This window comes from Pseudophryne corroboree, chromosome 1 (assembly GCF_028390025.1).
Source record: "Pseudophryne corroboree isolate aPseCor3 chromosome 1, aPseCor3.hap2, whole genome shotgun sequence".
NCBI lineage: Eukaryota > Metazoa > Chordata > Amphibia > Anura > Myobatrachidae > Pseudophryne > Pseudophryne corroboree.
Genome location: NC_086444.1, coordinates 1178663403 through 1178686059, shown reverse-complemented (window position 1 = coordinate 1178686059; position 22657 = coordinate 1178663403). Strand labels below are relative to the sequence as shown.

Below are 22657 nucleotides of genomic sequence, written 5' to 3'. Positions count from 1 at the left end.
GCCCCAGTGGAGCTTACACTCTATATTCCCTATCACATGTACATGCACACAGGGTTAATTTTGTTGGGATCCAATTAACCTACCAGTATATTTTTGGATTGTGGGATGAAACCGGAGTACCTGGAGGAAATCCACGCAAGTACGGGGAGAATATACAAACTCCACACAGTTAGGGCCATGGTGGGAAATGAACCCATGACCTCAGTGATGTGAGGCAGTGATGCTAACCATTACACCATCCGTGCTGCCCATGGACCTAGACTGAAATTTTAATTCTTCACAAAATTTTTATAGCAAATGGGAAATGGGGAGTGCTCGCTGGTCTCACGGGGGCAGTGTCCAGCACTGCAGGGCATAATGTAGTAAATGGGGTAGTGTTGGCGCTCCTTTCTTGGTGAAGTTCCCATGATTGTGGTCTCATGGATAACGTACCCGTAATGCGACATGCTAGATGCTATGGTGCTGATGCAGGGATGCATGAAAGCCTGTTTTGTGGACGGATCCTGCGCGCTTTAAGCACAGCATGGTAATAAGGCGTTTACACATTGGCCAACCCTAATGAGGGCGTCTGTTTGCAGCCCCAGGGATAGAGCTGGTAGTGTGCACTGATGATGGCGGCTATGACCAAGTGTACCGGTAGGAGTGGCGTGGTTCCATAGATGCGGCTACACATATTTTTCTCTGCATAGCCCGCAGTTCCGTCTACACACTCTTAACATGCCATCAACCAACCAGCATGAGAGCCCTGCTACTACCCAGTGACGCCCCTAGAACCACAAGTACAGACTCAGAACAGCGCGTAGATACGCGCACCTGGCTCAGGAGAATGCGCAATGTTAGAAAATGCAAGTGCCATCCGCAAAATGGAATTGCATGCACTGTATAGGCCTCCACACAATTAGCCGGAGCAACTAACCAACACATAAAGAATGTAATACTATAATAGTGCATTGAAACAGCCGGGCATGCTGGGATTTGTAGTACAACACCCAGAGAGCCGAGGGCTGCCTATATTAGCGATAGGAGAGGGGATAGCTGGAAAGCATGCTCTCTTATCTCATATCTCTGCAGATTATTTCTCACCCTCTCCTCTCTGTATTGTTAGTTGTGTTACATACTACACACAGAGTAACTGTGTAACGTCACACACAGAACACAAAGCAGACACGTGGCAGCATCCAGTTAATGCATGTGCTTTTATTCTATACATTTCAGTGTTACATTGTGAAAGGTAAAAAGTCGCTTTACATCTGAGAGAGGTATATGTGCTTGTTGGTTGGAAGACATAACATTCCGCCTCGCCCCACAAACAGAGAATAAGGTGCGTGCAGACCCTGTGCCGCACTGCCGGAGGAGCCGCACCAACGTTCCTCTCACAAGTCACTTCATGAGGGGATCAAGGGTGTCTCCATTTACAGTGCTCTACAATGGCTGCTTTCCAGGTAACTGTAGTTGCTGTGTGTACCTTTAATATATATATATTTAATTGTGCTAATGTCAGAAAGACATTAATAAACAAGTATACTATATCTATTATAAACATTATAGTTTGTGTCAGCATGATGATCACTTGGACAGATGAGTTACAGTCGCCAGTGGGGGCAGCCATTTTATGGATTGGAGAGGCTCCCATTTTATTGGTTGTAAGGTCAGCCATTTTGTAGGCTGACATATTCATAAGAATGCAGGCCATTGCTATTCTGGGAACCCATGACACTAATGAGACATGACATCACTTAGTGCCTCGTCTATTTACTGACAAACTGATAAGCTGCATTCTTCTAAAAATGTTGTTTTAGCCCATAAAATGGCTGCCTCCACAAGCTTCAAAATGGCTTCCCCTGCTGTGCGCCGATGACAGTAACACTCAAAGGAAGTGAATAATATAAACCCTGGATGTGACATAGAAAAGCTCCTGAACCTGATAATAATGTGTCATGGTGTTTCCCTACGAAAGCCTTGTACAGCAATAGTGACAAGTATGTTATTAGCGTACGGGCAATATAAATGCAAAAATACAAATACAGACATGATATTAAGCAGGTTGTTCTATAATACGGTGCGTTCAATTGTGTTCATTTCATTTAAACGTTTTATTTTAGAAAAAAATGGAATAAGAGGTAAATTTACTAAGGTGGGAGGTTTTTTTTTTAGAACTGGTGATGTTGCCTATAGCAACCAATCAGATTCTATCTATTATCTTCTAGAAGCAGCTACTGTAGCTAAATGTTAAGTAGAATCTGATTGGTTACTATGACCAACATCACCAGTTCTAAATAAAACTCCCACTAGTAAATTTACCCCGTGTCTATTGTATTTCCGTCTCTTCTTCTCACCCTATACCGGTTATTTTCTTTCATAGTAATATACTGCTTAATGGCCAGGTTATTTTTGGCACTTATTTCTTGTCATTTTTGTCGACAGTTACTGTTAATTTGATAATTACATACATATACGTATGTGAATAAAATTCTGTCAATTGTTATTTTTTTCTTGGGGGGGGGGGGGGATTTGTTATTTAAATAAAAAAAACTTTTCTTTACTAATTTTTGTTATAGAACAATCTAATAAACCTATTTTTTTTTCCTGTTCGGTGACTTACTGCTGTAAAATACCCTAGGATAATACTGAGTGACAGTTAGTAAGCTGGCAGAAATGAGCATCCAGGTGATAGGTCAACAGTCAATCGGTCGACCCATATATGGTCGACACAACTTTAAAAAAAAAAATACTTTATCATCCACGTGACTACAAATGGGAAGTCACCTGTGCTGAGCGCAGCAGTAGTGGAGCGAGGCACCTTACCTACAGCGTGGCGAGGAGATACGGTACACTAATTGGGGTCACATGTGGTTAAACATACAAAATGACACCCAAAAAAGGCAACCCACCCTAAAAAAAAACCGTGTCAACCTGTTTTCCATGTCGCCGACCTTTTGTACCCGTCGTTTTTTTTTAGATGTCTAACTTTTCACTGTGGACCTATTGAACCTACTGACCATATGGGGTCGGCCTAGTGACTGTCGACCTAATACTGTTTTTTATCCACAATACCCGCTAAATTATTGGAGTCACAGTATTTGCTGTGGAATTGTTTCTTACCTTAGCTATTTCGCTCTCTGTATCTGTAAAGTCCTATTTTGTGGAATAATTGATGGGCGGACGATAATTCCTTCTGGAGAGATTTTGTGGGGTAGATCTGGAAACACTTTGGGGGAGATGTATCGAGCCCATAGAGAGTTGGACCAATGAGCTTCTAGCTGTCATTTATCTAGCACAGTTTATAAAATGACAGCTACAAGCTGATTGGCTACTATGTGCAAAGTCTCCATTTTCTCTGTTTCAAAGGTTTGATATATCTTCCCCTTAAAGCTAATTCCGCTGATGAACTGTGTAAAATTTCACGGACAAATGGGGAATGAGGTGAATATTCTGCAGAACATTTCACTCATCTATCTCAGATAAGGAGACATTTGGAAATCTGAAATGCTGGAATAAACACAATAAGCTAGTATGATCAATTGCAAATTGTATTATTGTACGTATTTCCCACCTTTCCTATTTTTAGTTAGTTTGTGGTGTTTTAGACATTTTCAGAATTTGACATGTTCCCAGATATTACACAGAGTTTTTCTGGTTCCTCAGTAAAGGTTATTTAGTAGTTCTTAGTATTAAACTATATCAATCACTTACATGCAGTGGAAGCAGCCATTTTGTGGTCTGAGCCAATACTCAATGAACAGATGGGCACACAAAATGGCTGCTTGTGTAGGTCAGGGGCAGAATCATACTTATTTGAGGGGTTTGCTCTAAATATTATCTCTATGCATACCATTGGTAATTAGTTATGCAAAGTCTTGGATTTAATTCACCTATGCCTCATCCAGTATTGCGTCCGCCTTGCTGACATTTTGCTTTGGATAAAGACCAATAGGGAACATGGCTGGGTGATGAGGATGGTAACACGCATGATGTCCTGCATGTAAGTGTAGCTCAGACAATGACCCCGGTAGCAACTCACAATTCCCTGACATCATTAACGCCATCATTTGTGAAGTAATATGAAAGCTCTGACACAAAGGGGAAGATTTATCAAAGCTCGGAGAAACATAAGTACCTACAAATTAGCTCCTGTAATTTTTCTAGCCCATCATGTAAAATAACAGGAACTGAATGGTCGCTACTTTATCTCTCTCCAATCTTTGATAAATCTCTCCCAAAGTCTCAGAAGAACGTACTGTGGTTTCAGTGCTTCCACCACCAAGATGGAGTAGACCAGGTGCCCAGTTCCGCACGCTGACTACTGGTCACTGCAACAGTCACATGTAGAGTATGGCCATATTGCAGGTCTCACTGTGATAAACACACCCTGGTATTTTGTAAGGTGGACCCATCTAAGCCCCCGGGAAGGTTAGGCCAGCCATGTTGGCATGATGTAACATGAACTTTATTATCAGAATCACATCACTTGTCCTCTCCTGCATGTTTTCCATTAATTAATGCAGAAATAAATCAATTACATGCGGTTCATAGGTCTGCTCCCTAATTACATAGTGCTGGTGTAATGTCATTACCAGCCACACTGAATTCCCCATCCTACAATCAGTGGCGAGAGGGCCTCTTGTTTTCAGACTCTCCAGCCTCATTACGCAGGGAAGGATAATTAATTAGCAATTAATGGAATGTGCATGAAGCTGTCATTACTTATCCATTATTTTATAGCTATCATAACCAAGTTTCTCCTGTACTGTGTCCTTTATACCCAGCAGCTCCTGGAATAAGGTTTTGCTATAGTTTTCCTGATATACCTCTCCAGCCTGGGATAATATATTGGTGTTATAGGTCATGTTCCAACATTCAACTGGTGAACAAATAGGGAACACAGGAAGCATTGTGGGAATAAGGGGCACATGTATTAAAGCTTGGAGACAGATAAAGGGGGATATGCATCAAAAACCTTGGAGAGAGACCTTGGAGAGGGGTCTATTCATGAGGCAGGGAAAAGAATGGAGAAGCGGGCCAGTGGAGAAGTTGCCCATGGCAACCAATCAGCTGCTCTGTACACTTGTATAGTAGGCAAATTATAAATGTTACTTCATTGCTGATTGGTTGCCATGGGCAACTTCTCCGCTGGCTCGCTTCTCCACACTTTTCACTGCTTCGTGAATAGACCCTAAAGTACTAACCAATCCTAACTGCCATGTTACAGGCTGTGTTTGAAATAAGACTGGAGCTGGTTGGTACTTTATCTCTCCCCACTTTATCTCTCTTCAAAATTTGACACATCTGCCCCTAAGTCTTGCAGCAGTGTGGTACAAGTAGCTGACACGTATTTGGGCGGACTCTGAGGTAATCACTACTCTATGGGAGAAGGGAGAGATTTGCTATCATCCTGCATGATAAGAGACACACTCACCAACTAATATTCTTAGTAGTAAGTGTATAATTAATCTGCAATTATTGCTATAATTAATTTCCCTCATATTTCAATCATTATTATTATTTTTTACATAACAGGATTGGTTTAAAAAAAAACCAAAAAAAAAAACCAGACATACATTCCTGCTGGCCGGGTTACCATGAGAAGCGCAGCCCCCACATACCTCACAGGAAGCCCCCAAGCTAGGGGGAGAGGGGAAGGCGCGGCATAGAGAATCATGGAAGTAATGGTAATGTGCCCAGCTAATAACATAGTGGTGGTAATCATTGCGGCCCGGTCTCTGCTGATTACTGGTTTAGGTCACAAGACTGCACCAACAAAGAGCTAGAACCCATACTGGCTGGCTGGGTAATAGGAGATGTTCTTATGTCTCTGTGTCATTTACACAAGGAGCTTTCAGTATTTTATCAATACTTTATCCTATCATCCCAGTGTATTAGCAAGGGCGGAAATAAGTCTTTTACAATCATATCCAATAGCAGAGGAGACCCAGCCCAGTGATACACCAGGCCCAGCAATATATGCTGAGAACCTGCCCAGTGACATACAATGACACCCGGCAAAGTGATATATGCTGAGACCCGGCCCAATGATATACAATGAGACCTGGCCCTGTAATATACAATGAGACCCGGCCCTGTGATAAACGCTATGACCCGACCCAGTGATATATGCGGAGACCCGGCACTGTGATATATGCTGAGACCCGGCCCAATGATATACAATGAGACCTGGCCCTGTAATATACAATGAGACCCGGCCCTGTGATAAACGCTATGACCCGGCCCAGTGATATATGCGGAGACCCGGCACTGTGATATATGCTGAGACCCGACCCAGTGATGTATGCGGAGACCCGGCACTGTGATATATGCTGAGACCCGACCCAGTGATATATGCGGAGACCTGGCACTGTGATATATGCTGAGACCCGACCCAGTGATATATGCGGAGACCCGGCACTGTGATATATGCTGAGACCCGACCCAGTGATATATGCTGAGACCCGACACTGTGATACACGCTGAGACCCGGCACTGTGATATATGCTGAGACCCAGCCCAATGATATACAATGAGACCCGGCACAGTGATATACAATCGGCCCCGGCACTGTGATGTACGCTGAGACCCAGCACTGTGATAGACGCTGAGACCCGGCACTGTGATACACGCTGAGACCTGGCACTGTGATATATGCTGAGACCCAGCCCAGTAATATACAAGACCCGGCCCAGTGATATGACAATACCCGGCCTAGTTATATATTTGACAAGACCCAGTCCACTGATATAATAATATATGACAATTCCCGGCCCAGTGATATATATATGACAATACATGGCCCAGTGATATATACTGAGACCCATCCCATTGACATACAATGAGCCCTGGCACTGTGATATATACGCTGAGACCCGGCACTGTGATATATGCTTAGACCCAGCCAAGTGATATATGCTGAGACCCGACCCAGTGATATATGCGGAGACCTGGCACTGTGATATACGCGAAGACCCGGCCCAGTGACATACAATGAGCCCTGGCACTGTGATATATACGCTGAGACCCGGCACTGTGATATATGCTTAGACCCAGCCAAGTTATATATGCTGAGACCCGACCCAGTGATATATGCGGAGACCTGGCACTGTGATATATGCGAAGACCCGGCCCAGTGACATACAATGAGCCCTGGCACTGTGATATATACGCTGAGACCCGGCACTGTGATATATGCTTAGACCCAGCCAAGTGATATATGCTGAGACCCGACCCAGTGATATATGCGGAGACCCGGCACTGTGATATATGCTAAGACCCGGCCCAGTGACATACAATGAGACTCGGCCCAGTGATATATGCAGAGACCCTGCCCAACGATATACAATGAGACATGACCCTGTGATACACGCTGAGACCCGGCCCAGTGATCTACAATGAGACCCAGCAGTGTGATATATGCTGAGACCCAGCCTAGGGACATACAATGAGACCTGGCCCAGAGTTATAGCAAAAAATGAGGCCCAGTGATATACAATGAGACCCAGCCCAGTAATATACAAGACCCGGCACTGTGATATGACAATACCCGGCCTAGTTATATATGTGACAAGACCCAGTCCACTGATATATATGACAATTCCCGGCCCAGTGATATATATATGACAATACATGGCCCAGTGATATATACTGAGACCCATCCCAGTGACATACAATGAGCCCTGGCACTGTGATATATACGCTGAGACCCGGCACTGTGATATATGCGGAGACCTGGCACTGTGATATATGCGGAGACCTGGCACTGTGATATATGCTGAGACCCGGCCCAGTGATATATGCGGAGACCCGGCCCAGTGACATACAATGAGACTCGGCCCAGTGATATACGCAGAGACCCTGCCCAACGATATACAATGAGACATGGCCCTGTGATACACGCTGAGACCCGGCCCAGTGATCTACAATGAGACCCAGCAGTGTGATATATGCTGAGACCCAGCCTAGGGACATACAATGAGACCTGGCCCAGTGTTATAGCAAAAAATGAGGCCCAGTGATATACAATGAGACCCAGCCCAGTAATATACAAGACCCGGTTCAGTGATATGACAGTACCCGGCCTAGTTATATATTTGACAATACCCGGCTCAGTGATATGTGACAAGACCCAGTCCACTGATATATATGACAATACATGGCCCAGTGATATATATATGACAATACATGGCCCAGTGATATATATGACATTACCCGTCCCAGTTATATACGACAAGACCGGCCTAGTGTTATACAAAAACCAGCCCAGTGATATACAACGAGACCTGGTCTAGTGATATACGACAAGGCCCAGCTCCGTGTAGTCAGAAGAAATCGGACCAGTGGATGTGGAAAGAGGAGAATTAAAATACTACATTTAAAAATCTTTCTCAATGGGCCTGTGCAGTGATTGGCCTGTTTCTCAATCAGCCTGTTCAGTGATTGGCCTGTTTCTCAATGGGCCTGTTCTGTGATTGGCCTGTTTCTCAATCAGCCTGTTCAGTGATTGGCCTGTTTCTCAATGGGCCTGTTCAGTGATTGGCCTGTTTCTCAATGGGCCTGTTCAGTTATTGGCCTGTTTCTCAATGGGCCTGTTCAGTGATTGGCCTGTTTCTCAATGGGCCTGTTCGCCAATGTGACTGGTCTATTACTAGGGTAATGGCAGGGTTACCAAGGGATACATGTAATAGCCTGCATGAGTTTCTGGCGAATCTGTACAATTTTTTAAATGGGCAATCATTTAAAAGGCAAAACCAGGTTGGCTTTGCATTTTAAATGATTGCCCATTTAAACCATCGGGCAGACTTGCCAGTCTCACTTTATATATTTCATGTGTGTACAGGATGTCCCTAGTGATAGGATATATCTAGCCATAGAGGTAATGTACTACTGCCAACCCTCTGCAAAAGGGTAGAGGCAGGGAGCCATTCAGCTGTATAAAGAAGAAGATATTAGAAACTACACACTTCCAACGCATTACGCTTTGTAGCGTGTTCTCAGTGACGATCAGTCATGGACAGCACACGAGGGGCCTAGTGACTGACCGGTAAATAAATTCCGCAATAATGGTCATGCACGCCAACATCAAACATTCCCCACCCAGACAATCCTAACCCCAGCCAAAGTGTGTCCAAAGAAATGTAGGAGTTTTCGTTAGTTGTTGGCGTTGCAGAGTTCCACCCGGCTCATGTTGTGACAGACTTAGACATGTGACATCAGGCTACAGCTTACAGAAAGAGAATTAGGCTTTGTGTGAGGAGCACGTATGTGCCACGTGATGCTAAGACTCTGTGTCATGGATCATGTTTTAGGATGATTAATTCACTTTTCATGCAGCAATTGTTGGTATGTGATTTTTCTTTTTCTTCTTTTTTTTTTTTGCAGGCTAATTTCTAAAAATGTTGGTACCACATTGTGCTATTTTCTTGTTCCCCTTAGCAACGGCAAAACAAGAACCGAGTAGCTCCTCTACCTCGATGAGGTGATAGTGCTGTGAATGTGTTAATTCGCCCCAGCTGTCGGAGAAGAGAGGAGAGCCTAGGTGCGCTGTTTCTCCCTCCGTGGTGAGTGACTGGGTGGGTGGGGGGGGGCTTCCTCATCGCTCGATGGAGAATTGACAATTTGGCTTACAATCCTTTGTTGTAGACCACCGTACGAGAGGTGGTGTTCGTCGCAATTTCTGGCTCCAGTTGTGAGGTTTCAATCTGTAGACGACAAAGGGTGAAAATAGTTTAGGTTTATAAATCCTTTATCTGGAAACATCCAATCTGAATGATTATGTATGTATCACCGTCGGGCCTATTTTGGGTAAACACATAGTGAAATATCGGGTCCCCCGCACTACGCTGCTGGCGATACTGAGGTTTGTGCGGCCTGCAACATACAGTATATGGTAATGTAAAAGCGGTAGCTTGCAGTCGCCAGGGAGATGACAGAAACAGTTACAATAAGGAGATGCCGGTAAGTCTTGACGAGTTCCGTAATTTACTGTACATCATAAATTATTATTTTGAAATGTTTTGATAGTGCATGCTGTAATGTGTTGCATTTAATTATGATTATTATATATCACCATAATGCAAGAGAGGGTGTAGGAAGTTACCAGATCTGTAAATGTAAACATATGGCTCAGACGTCAGCTCCTAAATATATACAGTATGTCAGGTGGATCAGCTGCGATGGTAACGTGGCCTGATAAGATCCATTGGGCCTGACGCAGAATAGTGCGCTAGTGCCGCCGCAGATGCAATTTGTGACTCAGCAGATGCGCAAAAATATGCGTCAGCCGCTGGGATATGTATAGACGCCCACCAAAACCCTTGCAGCTGCCGCAACTGCACACACATTGGCTGCATCAGTGCAGATAGAACTCAAGTGAGCCTATGGTCACTCAGAATGGCCGCCGGATTGAGACGTCGGAGACATGATTCCAGCGTATTAGTTAGCGGTTAATACACGCCCTAAAAATGGACCAGACACGCCCGAGTTTTTGTCGCCCTACCCCGTTACCTCCCACGAAACGCCCACTCCCTGACAGTCACTTGCAAATGAATCCTCGCTGCACCTGTAATCGCAATTCAATTGCCGAGCGTGGGCATCGCGGTGCTGATAATCACGCAACCGCATAACCATAAGAATAGCGTACAACTATGAGTCGTGCCCATTATTCCAAACGATAGTGACGTCCGCTGGCCACGCGCTACACAAACACATTATGCATAATTGCTTTTACTAATGTGTTTCCTAATTTTATAATTAGCTCCCTGATTAGGAGAAAAATATCTCCGTGAATAACAAACTTTTTGGAGCTTCCTGAAAAGAGCTCTGTAGTGAAGGACGATCGTCATTAAAAGGCGGCAACAGGAAAACCCGAGCGAAGCAAAATTCCATCTTCAGAGGGGCTTGTGTTGCGTCTCCCGCAGCGCGCAAAATAAATTTGCATCACCCCAATTTTTTATTCAAATCCTAATAAAATAAGGGCCTTAAAAATGTTTAATCTAGTCAGGAAAATTAGTAGAACATTGTAGATAACATTTTTTTTTTTAAATATTCAATGAAAGAACCCCCACCCCCCCTCCCCCACCACCAAAAAAAATGCAAAAAAAAAAAAAAAAAAAAACAGACAACACACGCTGGGAAAAAAATGTTCTTAGTTTTGAGCTGCAAAAACCAACAAAATATAACATGAAAGCGAAGTTCTACGTGAGGTGCGACATAACCCTTCAGCAAAGCTGTTAAATAGTTACTAGAGCATCATGGGAAACAACACTTCATTTATTCAAATGCACATATGTCAGAGTTTGCACCATATGCCATAGTAAGCTATTTACAGTAATAATTAAATCTTAATCAACGTTTAACCTCTGTAAAATGTTTGAAGGATCTAATCACCCTTCAGACAGCACTAATGAAGTAGAAATATATAAACATATAAGGGAAATGATGCGGAGCTATCACACCAGAAAGAGAAGTAATTGCAATATTGTTTTAGGAACTGAGGGAAAGTACTGTAATTGGAGACATCTTGGGTGTCAGAGGTGTGAGGAGCTAATTTTGTACATCTCCTCATAACAGATGCAGCATATTTCTCCCTGTGTCATTATTAAGACACTCTCTCCCACTCCTGAATAATAATTCCAGGTATGGATCACGGCGGCAAGCGCCTCGAGACCAGCTGGCTGGCACCGCAAGGGTTAACGGCGACGGAGACCCCTACGGAGTCTCTGCGACACTGGGGATCACACCGCGGCGCTGGGCTTCTGCGGCCTCTCTGGCCAGGACCGAATCATGGTTCAGCTCTTAATGAATCATTTATTTTCCTTCCACTGACTTTATTGTTTTGTAAACTGAAGTATAATATGGTTTACACATGCGATCAATAGAAGACTGGGGCGAGAACAACTCAATCACAAGGTGTATGGGAGATTGTGGTATGCAGCAAGTTACTGTAGCCAAAGCCTCAATGGTGTGGTGACCTGCACACGTTGGAGGCACTAAGCATCTTGCGCCTCACTGATGACGCTAGCTCCTAGCTGAATATTGATAGAAACATAGAATGTGACGGCAGATAAGAACCACTTGGCCCATCTAGTCTGCCCCTTTTTTAAACCATATTTTTATCTCAAAACTTATTTGATCCTTATTTCTTTGTAAGGATATCCTTATGTCTATCACATCAGAGGCGGAACTACCACCAGTGCAACCAGTGCGTTGCACTGGGGCCCACCACTGTCCAGGGGCCCAAAGCATGTAATGAGTCAAACTGACTTATTATATGCCGCTGTGTGCTGCGGGCAACCGCTGCCTGCAGCACACAGCCGCCCGGAGAGAGAGGAGAGGAGCGCAGCGGTACGGGGGGAAGGAGGAGGAGGGAGGTGGAGGAGGGAGCCGCAGCAGCGCTGTGTTATTGGTTGAGGCGCTGCTGCTGCTGTCCCTCTGCTTCACTATAGGCTGTCTTCCGCCGCTGTGAAGCGCATCCCAGCATTCACAGCGGCGGAGAACAGCCTATAGTGAAGCAGAGGGACAGCAGCAGCAGCGCCTCCACCAATAACACAGCGCTGCTGCGGCTCCCTCCTCCACCTCCCTCCTCCTCTCCTGCCCGGGATCTCTACCAGAAGCTGCACCGAGGAGCCTGAGCCAGCGGAGAGGGTAAGTATAATACTTTCTTTCTTTCTCTTTCTTTCTTTATGTGCAAAAACGGGGACTGTCTGCCGTAATGTGTAAAAAAGGGGGAATCTGCCTGACGTAATGTGTAAAAAGGGGGAATCTGCCTGCCGTGATGTGTAAAAAGGGGGACGCTGTCTGTCGTAATGTGTAACAAGGGCATGCTGTCTGCCGTAATGTGTAAAAAGGGCATGCTGTCTGCAGTAATGTGTAAAAAGGGCACGCTGTCTGCCGTAATGTGTAAAAAGGGCACGCTGTCTGCCGTAATGTGTAAAAAGGGGGACGCTGTCTGCCGTAATGTGTAACAAGGGCACGCTGTCTGCCGTTATGAGTAAAAAGGGCACGCTGTCTGCCGTTATGTGTAAAAAGGGGACGCTGTCTGCCGTTATGTGTAAAAAGTGTACGCTGTCTGCCGCTATGTGTAACAAGGGCACGCTGTCTGCCGTTATGTGTAAAAAGGGGACGCTGTCTGCCGTTATGTGTAAAAAGGGAACGCTGTCTGCCGTTATGTGTAAGAAGTGCACACTCTCTGCCGCTATGTGTAAAAAGGGCACGCTGTCTGCCGTTATGTGTAAAAAGGGGGATGCTGTCTGCCATAATGTGTAAAAAGGGGACGCTGTCTGCCGTAATGTGTAAAAAGGGGAATCTGTCCGCCGTAAGGTGTAAAAGGGTCTCTACCTGGTGTAGTGGTGCTACAATGCGGCGTAATTTGAATAATGGAGACAACTGTGCACCATTTTATGAATTGGTATTATTTTGTGGCCACACCCCTTCCCCACGAAGCCACGCCCCTATGCATTTTTGCGCGAGCCTACAGCGCTCACTGCTTCTGTTTTGCATGCAGGGGTGGGGCTCCAATGCCGTTTCTTGCACCATGTGCTAAAATGTCTAGTTACGGCACTGTTGCTAGGTATCCATTTCTCTGGCCCTGAGCAGGTCCCCCTCACCAGATCCTCTCCAGGATTGACGGGGTGGACTTGGATGGGATGGGGGGCCCAAAGCATTTTGTCGCACCTGGGCCCACCGCTCGCTAGTTCCGCCACTGTATCACATGCATGTGTAAATTGCTCTACTGTCTTAGCCTTTACAACCTCTGATGGGAGGCTATTCCATTTGTCCACTACCCTTTCTGTGAAGTAATTTTCCCTCAAATTTCCCCTGAACCTCCCCCCCTCCAGTCTCAGTGCATGTCCTCGTGTCCTAGTGCTTCTCTTCATTTGGAGAATGTTCCCCTCCTGGACTTTTTTAAAACCCTGATATATTTAAAAGTTTCTATCATGTCCCCCCTTTCCCTTCTCTGCTCCAAACTATACATATTGAGATTTCTTAGTCTTTCTGGGTGTTTTGTGATGTAGGCCATGACTGGGTGCATGCAGCAGGTATTCATTGTTCTAAGTCTCTATACTATGTTTGCAAACCATCAGATCCTTTGTGTGCAGGGTCGGACTGGCCCACAGGGGTACCAGGGAAACCACTGGTAGGCCCCACTGCCTGAGGTCCCAATCCTTCCTCTAGGGATCAGGTTCAAGACTGTGCACTTGTATTATACATGGTAGATATGCTGCATTACACTGCACTAAACTATTGTGTTTTTCAAGCCTCAGGGAAGGCTGGCCACCCCCCCTTTGGAGTATGGCCACACCCCTAAGTATGGGCCCCTATCACTGCATTCCCCCGGTGGGCCCATCATGCCCCCGTCCGACACTGTTTGTGTGCAATGGATGTGGTGGAAGGATGCCATGCTCCTGTCAGTGGGTGCTTCTCATGTGCTAGACACGCCCCCAAGGAAGTGTGGCCATGCCCACAGCATGCTGCGGTCACATCCCCTCCAGGGAGGGGCGGGCTGGGCCCAGGAAGTTATTATATCGGGGCGGAGGTATGAGTGAACATTCAGGTGTGTATTTATTATAGGGATAAGGGGGGTCATTCTGACCCATTCGCACGCAGCGGTTTATCGCTGCGGTGCGAACGGTTGCGGAATGCGCATACGCGGCGGCTGCAGTGCGCGTGCGTGACGTTGCCCGGCGTTACATCGCGGCTTAAGAAGAAAGCGGTCGCAGGACAGACCGCAAAGAAGAATGACAGGAAGAGGGCGGTGAAGGGCGGATCCGGACCGTTTGGAGACGTTTTCGGTGAGTGGTGAGTAAAACGCAGGCATGTCAAGGACAACGGAGGGCGGAGGAATGACGTCAAAGCCGAGCCCATCATCGCTGGATCCATCGCACAGGTTAAGTAGGTATAGGCCTAGTCTTGTGTGAAATTTTTTTAACTTAGCAGGGCTGCACAAGCGATCGCAGACCTGCTAAGTTAAAATACACTCCCCCATAGGCGTGGGCTATTGATCGCAGCAGCAGCAAAAAGTTGCTGGCTGCGATCAACTCGGAATGACCACCAAGAGCCGTAAAACCAAAAGACTGGGCTTCACAAATTGCCTGGCACAGTTGTATGAGCTGCTTTCAATTATACAGTGGTATATCATGTGACCTCATAGGAAGGCACACCTGAGGCCGCCGTCTCCTGGTAGCGCAGCGCACACCGCCACCGTGGAGGAAGAAAGAGGAGAGTATAGTAATTGAGGCGGAGGAAGGCTGAGGGGAGAGAAGGATGGGTGACACTCTGGTCAGTGGAGAGTGTGGGTGGAGATGTGTGTGTGAGTGTGCGTGTGTGTGTGTGGGGGGGGGAGGGGGTAGGTGGTTGAGAGAAGGGTTAGAGTCCTGTTAAGGAAGGATTAAAGGGTTAGTGCCTGGTGAATAGAGGAGGAAGTGTGGACGTATGGTCGATGGAGATAAAGATTTACATTGATATTTTTTATCTTTGTTCATTTATTTATTTAAAAAAATTGTCAATTTCTAAGAAAGTTTTGGTTAAGAATATCATAGAATAGAAGTTACTTATCACACGTTTAGAAGATAGCTCCGCGGGCTGTCATCCTACGCACGTGCAGAAGGGACCCGGACAGCCTCTTCTCGCCGGCCATCGCTTATCTACCCGTTATTAACGGTAACAATAGCAGATTTCCAATTGCTGTGATAAGTGACGGGCAGAAAGCCAGCTTTGTCACCACCATTTTAATTATCTTTAAATATCATGAAACACGTCCATCGGGGATGGTATCATTTTTAGACATTCAAAATCTAGGAATAAAGACGTCATAATGTGAACAGGTATATTATGTAGAAAACTGAAATTTCCACATATTTCGACAATCAGTATGCACAGTCAAAATGTTGGCAGGGACATTATATGGACATGGACTAACATCATTAAGCCCTATACAAATCGTGTCAAAATGCAGCGAAACACTGGTCTGAGAAAGGGGTGTGGCTAAAATGACTCGATTCGCATCATTTTAGTCCCACCCCATCCACACGGACCAGCGATTTCAGGTATTATCTCCCCCATCCTGCCCACTTTATTAGGGAGATCCACCCACTCTTCCAGGAGTATGCAGAGACTAGGCAAGTACGCCTTATGTCCATGTCGGCTTTTTGGTTGTCGATATTGTGACCACATACACATTATATAAGTTGACATTTTGATGTCAACCTTATAACCGTCTAGAATTTCACTGTCTATATTGTGACTACATCCCACTCACTTAATATATACACACGCTTATATAAAACTCACGGACGCCCTGCACTGCCCATATACACTATGAACACTATGCTATACACTGCGTACACAGGGAATGTTAGTGCCACATAGTGCAATATACACTGCTCAAAAAAATAAAGGGAACACTTAAACAACACAATGTAACTCCAAGTCAATCACACTTCTGTGAAATCAAACTGTCCACTTAGGAAGCAACACTGATTGACAATCAATTTCACATGCTGTTGTGCAAATAGAATAGACAACAGGTGGAAATTATAGGCAATTAGCAAGACACCCCCAGTAAAGGAGTTGTTCTGCAGGTGGTGACCACAGACTACTTCTCAGCTCCTATGCTTTCTGGCTGATGTTTTGGTCACTTTTGAAAGCTGGCGGTGCTTTCACGCTAGTGGTAGCATGAGACGGAGTCTACAACCCACACAAGTGGCTCAGGTAGTGCAGCTCATCCAGGATGGCACATCAATGCGAGCTGAGGCAAGAAGGTTTGCTGTGTCTGTCAGTGTAGTGTCCAGAGCATGGAGGCGCTACCAGGAGACAGACCAGTACATCAGGACACGTGGAGGAGGCCGTAGGAGGGCAACAACCCAGCAGCAGGACCGCTACCTCCGCCTTTGTGCAAGGAGGAACAGGAGGAGCACTGCCAGAGCCCTGCAAAATGACCTCCAGCAAGCCACAAATGTGCATGTGTCTACTCAAACGATCAGAAACAGACTCCATGAGGGTGGTATGAGGGCCCGACGTCCACAGGTGGGGGTTGTGCTTACAGCCCAACACCGTGCAGGACGTTTGCCATTTGCCAGAGAACACCAAGATTGGCAAATTCGCCACAGGCGCCCTGTGCTCTTCACAGATGAAAGCAGGTTCTCACTGAGCACATGTGACAGACGTGACAGAGTCTGGAGACGCCAAGTAGAACGTTCTGCTGCCTGCAACATCCTCCAGCATGACCGGTTTGGCAGTGGGTCAGTAATGGTGTGGGGTGGCATTTCTTTGGGGGGCCGCACAGCCCTCCATGTGCTCGCCAGAGGTAGCCTGACTGCCATTAGGTACCGAGATGAGATCCTCAGACCCCTTGTGAGACCATATGCTGGTGCGGTTGGCCTTGGGTTCCTCCTAATGCAAGACAATGCTAGACCTCATGTGGCTGGAGTGTGTCAGCAGTTCCTGCAAGACAAAGGCATTGATGCTATGGACTGGCCCGCCCGTTCCCCAGACCTGAATCCAATTGAGCACATCTGGGACATCATGTCTCGCTCCATCCACCAATGCCACGTTGCACCACAGACTGTCCAGGAGTTGGCGGATGCTTTAGTCCAGGTCTGGGAGGAGATCCCTCAGGAGACCATCCGCCACCTCATCAGGAGCATGCCCAGGCATTGTAGGGAGGTCATACAGGCACGTGGAGGCCACACACACTACTGAGCCTCATTTTGACTTGTTTTAAGGACATTACATCAAAATTGGATCAGCCTGTAGTGTGTTTTTCCACGCTAATTTTGAGTGTGACTCCAAATCCAGACCTCCATGGGTTAATAAATTTGATTTCCATTGATAATTTTTGTGTGATTTTGTTGTCAGCACATTCAACTATGTAAAGAACAAAGTATTTAATAAGAATATTTAATTCATTCTGATCTAGGATGTGTTATTTTAGTGTTCCCTTTATTTTTTTGAGCAATGTATATTAAGCTGACCAGCTGCACCAAAGTCTTCCCCATCTGCACAGTCCTACTCTATCTCTCACACCGATGATAAAACAGGATTTTAATACCTACCGGTAAATCCTTTTCTCCTAGTCCGTAGAGGATGCTGGGGACTCAAAAAGGACCATGGGGTATAGACGGGATCCGCAGGAGACATGGGCACACTGTAAGACTTTGAATGGGTGTGAACTGGCTCCTCCCTCTATGCCCCTCCTCCAGACCTCAGTTATAGGAACTGTGCCCAGGGAGACGGACATTTCGAGGAAAAGGATTTTTGTTAACCAAGGGTGAGAAATACACCATCTCACACCACAACACACCGTACAACATGGCTTTTAAGCAATACCAGTTAACCGCATGAACTAAAAACAGCAACAAGCTGAACATAACCGATACACAACCGTCGTGTAACAGAAGCAATAACTATCAATACAACTGCAAAAAACAGTCCGCACTGGGACGGGCGCCCAGCATCCTCTACGGATTAGGAGAAAAGGATTTACCGGTAGGTATTAAAATCCTGTTTTCCCTTACGTCCTAGAGGATGCTGGGTACTCCAAAAGGACCATGGGGTCTATACCAAAGCTCCAGATCGGGCGGGAGAGTGCGGACGACTCTGCAGCACCGATTGAGCAAACATGAGGTTCTCATCAGCCAGGGTATCAAACTTGTAGAATTTAGCAAAAGTGTTTGAACCCGACCACGTAGCTGCTCGGCAAAGTTGAAGCGCCGAGACTCCCCGGGCAGCCGCCCAAGATGAGCCCACCTTCCTGGTAGAATGGGCTTTCACAGACTTCGGCAACAGCAATCCAGCCGTAGAATGAGCATACCGAATCGTATTACAGATCCTGCGTGCAATAGTCTGCTTGGAAGCAGGAGCCCCAATTTTGTTGGGAGCATATAGAACAAACAGAGCCTCTGATTTCCTAATTTGAGCCATTCTGGCGACATAAATTTTTAAAGCTCTAACTACATCGAGAGATTTTGACACAGCCAAGGCATCTGTAGCCACAGGCACCACAATAGGTTGGTTTATGTAAACGAAGAAACCACCTTCGGCAGAAATTGTTGACGAGTTCTCAATTCCGCTCTATCCACATGGAAAATCAAATAGGGGCTCTTGTGAGACAAAGCCGCCAATTCCGACACCCGTCTTGCGGACGCCAAGGCCAAAAGCATGACCACTTTCCAAGTGAGAAATTTCAACTCAACCTTTCACAAAGGTTCAAACCAGTGAGACATAAGAAATTGCAAAACCACGTCAAGATCCCATGGTGCCACGGGTGGCAAAAAAACGGAGGATGGAAGCGCAGCACTCCCTTCACGAAAGTCTGAACCTCTGGAAGGGCGGCCAATTCTTTTTGAAAGAAAATAGACAAAGCCGAAATCTGCACTTTAATGGAACCTAATTTCAGGCCTGCATCCACGCCTGCCTGCAAAAAATGGAGGAAACGACCCAGCTGAAACTCCTCCGTAGGAGCCTTCTTGGCTTCACACCAAGACACATACTTTCTCCAAATACGGTGATAATGCTTCACCGTGAACTCCTTTCTAGCCTTAAGCAGAGTGGGGATGACTTCTCCGGGAATACCTTTTCGAGCTAGGATTTGGCGTTCAACCTCCACGCCGTCAAACGCAACCGCGGTAAGTCCTGGAAGACGCACGGCCCCTGCAGTAACAGATCCTCTCTGAGAGGAAGAGGCCAGGGATCTTCTATGAGCAATTCCTGAAGATCCAGATACCAGGCCCTCCGTGGCCAACCTGGAACAATGAGTATCGCCTGAACCCTTGTTCTTCTTATGATCCTCAACACTTTTGGAATGAGTGGAAGTGGAGGGAACACATATACCGACGGAAACACCCACGGAGTGACCAGGGCGTCCACTGCACTGGCTTGAGGGTCCCTCGACCTGGAACAATATCTCTGAAGCTTCTTGTTGAGGCGAGATGCCATCATGTCTATTTGAGGAACTCCCCAACGACTTGTCACTTCTGCAAAAACCTCTTGATGAAGACCCCACTATCCTGGATGGAGATCGTGTCTGCTGAGGAATTCTGCTTCCCAGTTGTCCACGCCCGAAGGAAGACAGCTGACAGAGCGCTTACATGCTTTTCCGGCCAGCGGAGAACTTTTGTGCCCTCCACCATCGCCGCTCTGCTCTTTGTTCCGCCCTGGCGGTTTATGTATGCCACCGCTGTTACGTTGTCCGACTGAATCAGGACAGGTAGACCTCGAAGAAAGTGTACCGCTTGCAGAAGGCTGTTGTAGATGGCTCTTAATTCCAGAACATTTATGTGCAGACAAGCTTCCTGGCTTGACCATTTTCCCTGGAAATTTTTTCCTTGTGTGACTGCTCCCCAGCCTCAGAGACTTGCATCCGTGGTCACCAGGACCCAATCCTGGATCCCGAACCTGCGTCCCTCTAGGAGGTGAGAACTTTGAAGCCACCACAGGAGAGATATTCTGGTCCTGGAAGATAGACTTATTTTCCGGTGCATGTGCAGGTGAGACCCGGACCACTTGTCCAACAGGTCCCACTGAAATACCCAGGCATGAAACCTGCCAAACGGAATGGTTTCGTAAGCTGCAACCATCTTCCCCAGCACCCGAGTGCATTGATGAATCGACTCTTGCCGGTTTCAGGATTTCCTTGACCATGGTCTGGATTTCCAGAGCTTTTTCCGCTGGGAGAAACACACTCTGCCGTTCCGTGTCCAGGATCATGCCCAAGAAAGACAGCCGAGTTGTCAGAATCCACTGTGACTTTGGCAGATTTAGAATCCAACCATGTTGTTGCAGAATTGTCAGGGAGAGTGCCACGTTTCTTATCAACTGCTCCTTTGATCTCGCCTTTATCAGGAGATTGTCCAAGTATGGGATAATTGTGACACCCTGCTTGTGTAGTAGTACCATAATTTCCGCCATTACTTTGGTGAAGACCCTCGGGCCGTGGATAGACCAAACGGCAACGTCTGAAATTGGTAATGACATTCCTGAACCGCAAACCTCAGGAAAGCTTGATGTGGAGGATATATTGGGACATGTAAGTAGGCATCTTTGATGTCGACTGACGCCATAAAATCCCCCTCTTCCAGACTGTAGATCACTGCTCGAAGAGATTCCATCTTGAACTTGAAAGTTTTCAAATACAGATTTAGGGATTTTAGGTTCAGGATCGGTCTGACCGAGCCATCCGGCTTTGGTACGACAAAGAGGCTCGAATAAAACCCTTCTCCCCGTTGAGACGGGGGTACCGTGACAATGACACACTGTTGACACAGCTTTTGTATCGCAGCACTCACTACTTCCCTTTCTGGGATAGAAACTGGCAAGGCTGATTTGAAAAATCGGTGAGGTGGGGCACCTCCTGAAACTCCAGTTTGTACCCTTGGGACACTATGTCTAACACCCAAGGATCCAGGCCCGGGTGAAACCAGACCTGACTGAAGAGTCCGAGACGCGCCTCCACCGGTACGGACTCCCTTAGAGGAGCCCCAGCGTCATGCGGTGAACTTGGCAGAAGCCGGGGAGGACCTTTTTCCCCTTCCTCTACCTTTAGAGGCAAGGAAGGACGACCCTCTTCCTTTTTTGTATTTATTAGGCCAAAAGGACTGCATCTGATAATGAGGCGTCTTTTTCTGTTGTGCAGGAACATAAGGAAGAAGGGAAGACTTACCCGCTGTAGCCGTAGACACCAGGTCAGCGAGGCCGTCACCAAACAAGACACTACCTTTATATGGGCGAGCATCCATAGCTTTCTTAGAGTCAGCATTAGCATTCCATTGATGAATCCACAGCGCTCTCCTGGCCGAGACTGCCATGCCACTGGCCCTTGATCCCAAGAGGCCAATATCCCTCGCCGCATCCTTTAGGTAAGCTGCAGCATCCCTGATATAACCGAGAGTTAAAAGAATGTTATCCCTATCCAGGGTATCCATGCCAGATGCCAAATTATCTGCCCACTTACCAATAGCACTATTCACCCATGCCGACGCCACGGCAAGTCTGAGCAGTGCACCCGTAGTGACATAAATGGATTTTAAGGTAGTTTCCTGCTTACGATCCGCAGGGTCCTTAAGGGCAGCAGTGTCAGGAGACGGAAGCGCCACCTTCTTGGACAGTCGTGATAGAGCCTTGTCCACATTGGGAGATGACTCCCACTTTTCCCTGTCGTCAGAGGGGAAAAGATATGCCATTAGAATTCTCTTGGGAATCTGACACCTTTTGTCAGGAGATTCCCAAGCTTTTTCACAAAGAGCGTTCAGCTCATGAGAGGGGGGAAACGTCACCTTAGGCTTTTTTCCCTTATACAAACAAACCCTTGTATCTGGAACCGTAGGTACTTCAGAAATATGTAAAACATCTTTAATTGCCACAATCATGTACTGAATACTCTTAACCAATTTTGGATGTAAACTGGCCTCACTATAGTCGACACTGGAATCAGAGTCCGTGTCGGTATCAGTATCCGCCATCTGGGTAAATGAACGCTTTTGTGACCCTGAGGGGGCCTGTACCTGAGACAAGGCGTCCTCCATGGATTTTCTCCACGCTTGTGTCTGAGAATTAGATTTATATAGTCTTTTAGTCAATAACGCCACATTTGCATTCAATGTACTCAACATATTCACCCAATCAGCAGTCGGCGGTGCCCCCTGCAATTTCCTCCGGGGAGCAGCACTGCCTCAGA

The 22657-nt window shown here is 46.4% G+C and overlaps 1 protein-coding gene across 2 annotated transcripts in view; it reads right to left on the bottom strand.

The window, feature by feature from the left end:
* Window positions 1–1177: 1177 nt before the first annotated feature.
* Window positions 1178–22657, bottom strand: part of SFXN5 (sideroflexin 5) — a 439382-nt gene continuing 417902 nt past the window's right edge. For both annotated transcript variants that reach the window (XM_063925240.1, XM_063925244.1), the window contains one exon: window positions 1178–9686. In XM_063925240.1, coding sequence (XP_063781310.1) covers window positions 9578–9686 — 109 coding nt within the window. In that variant the 3' untranslated portion in view covers window positions 1178–9577. The remainder of the gene's footprint in view (window positions 9687–22657) is intronic.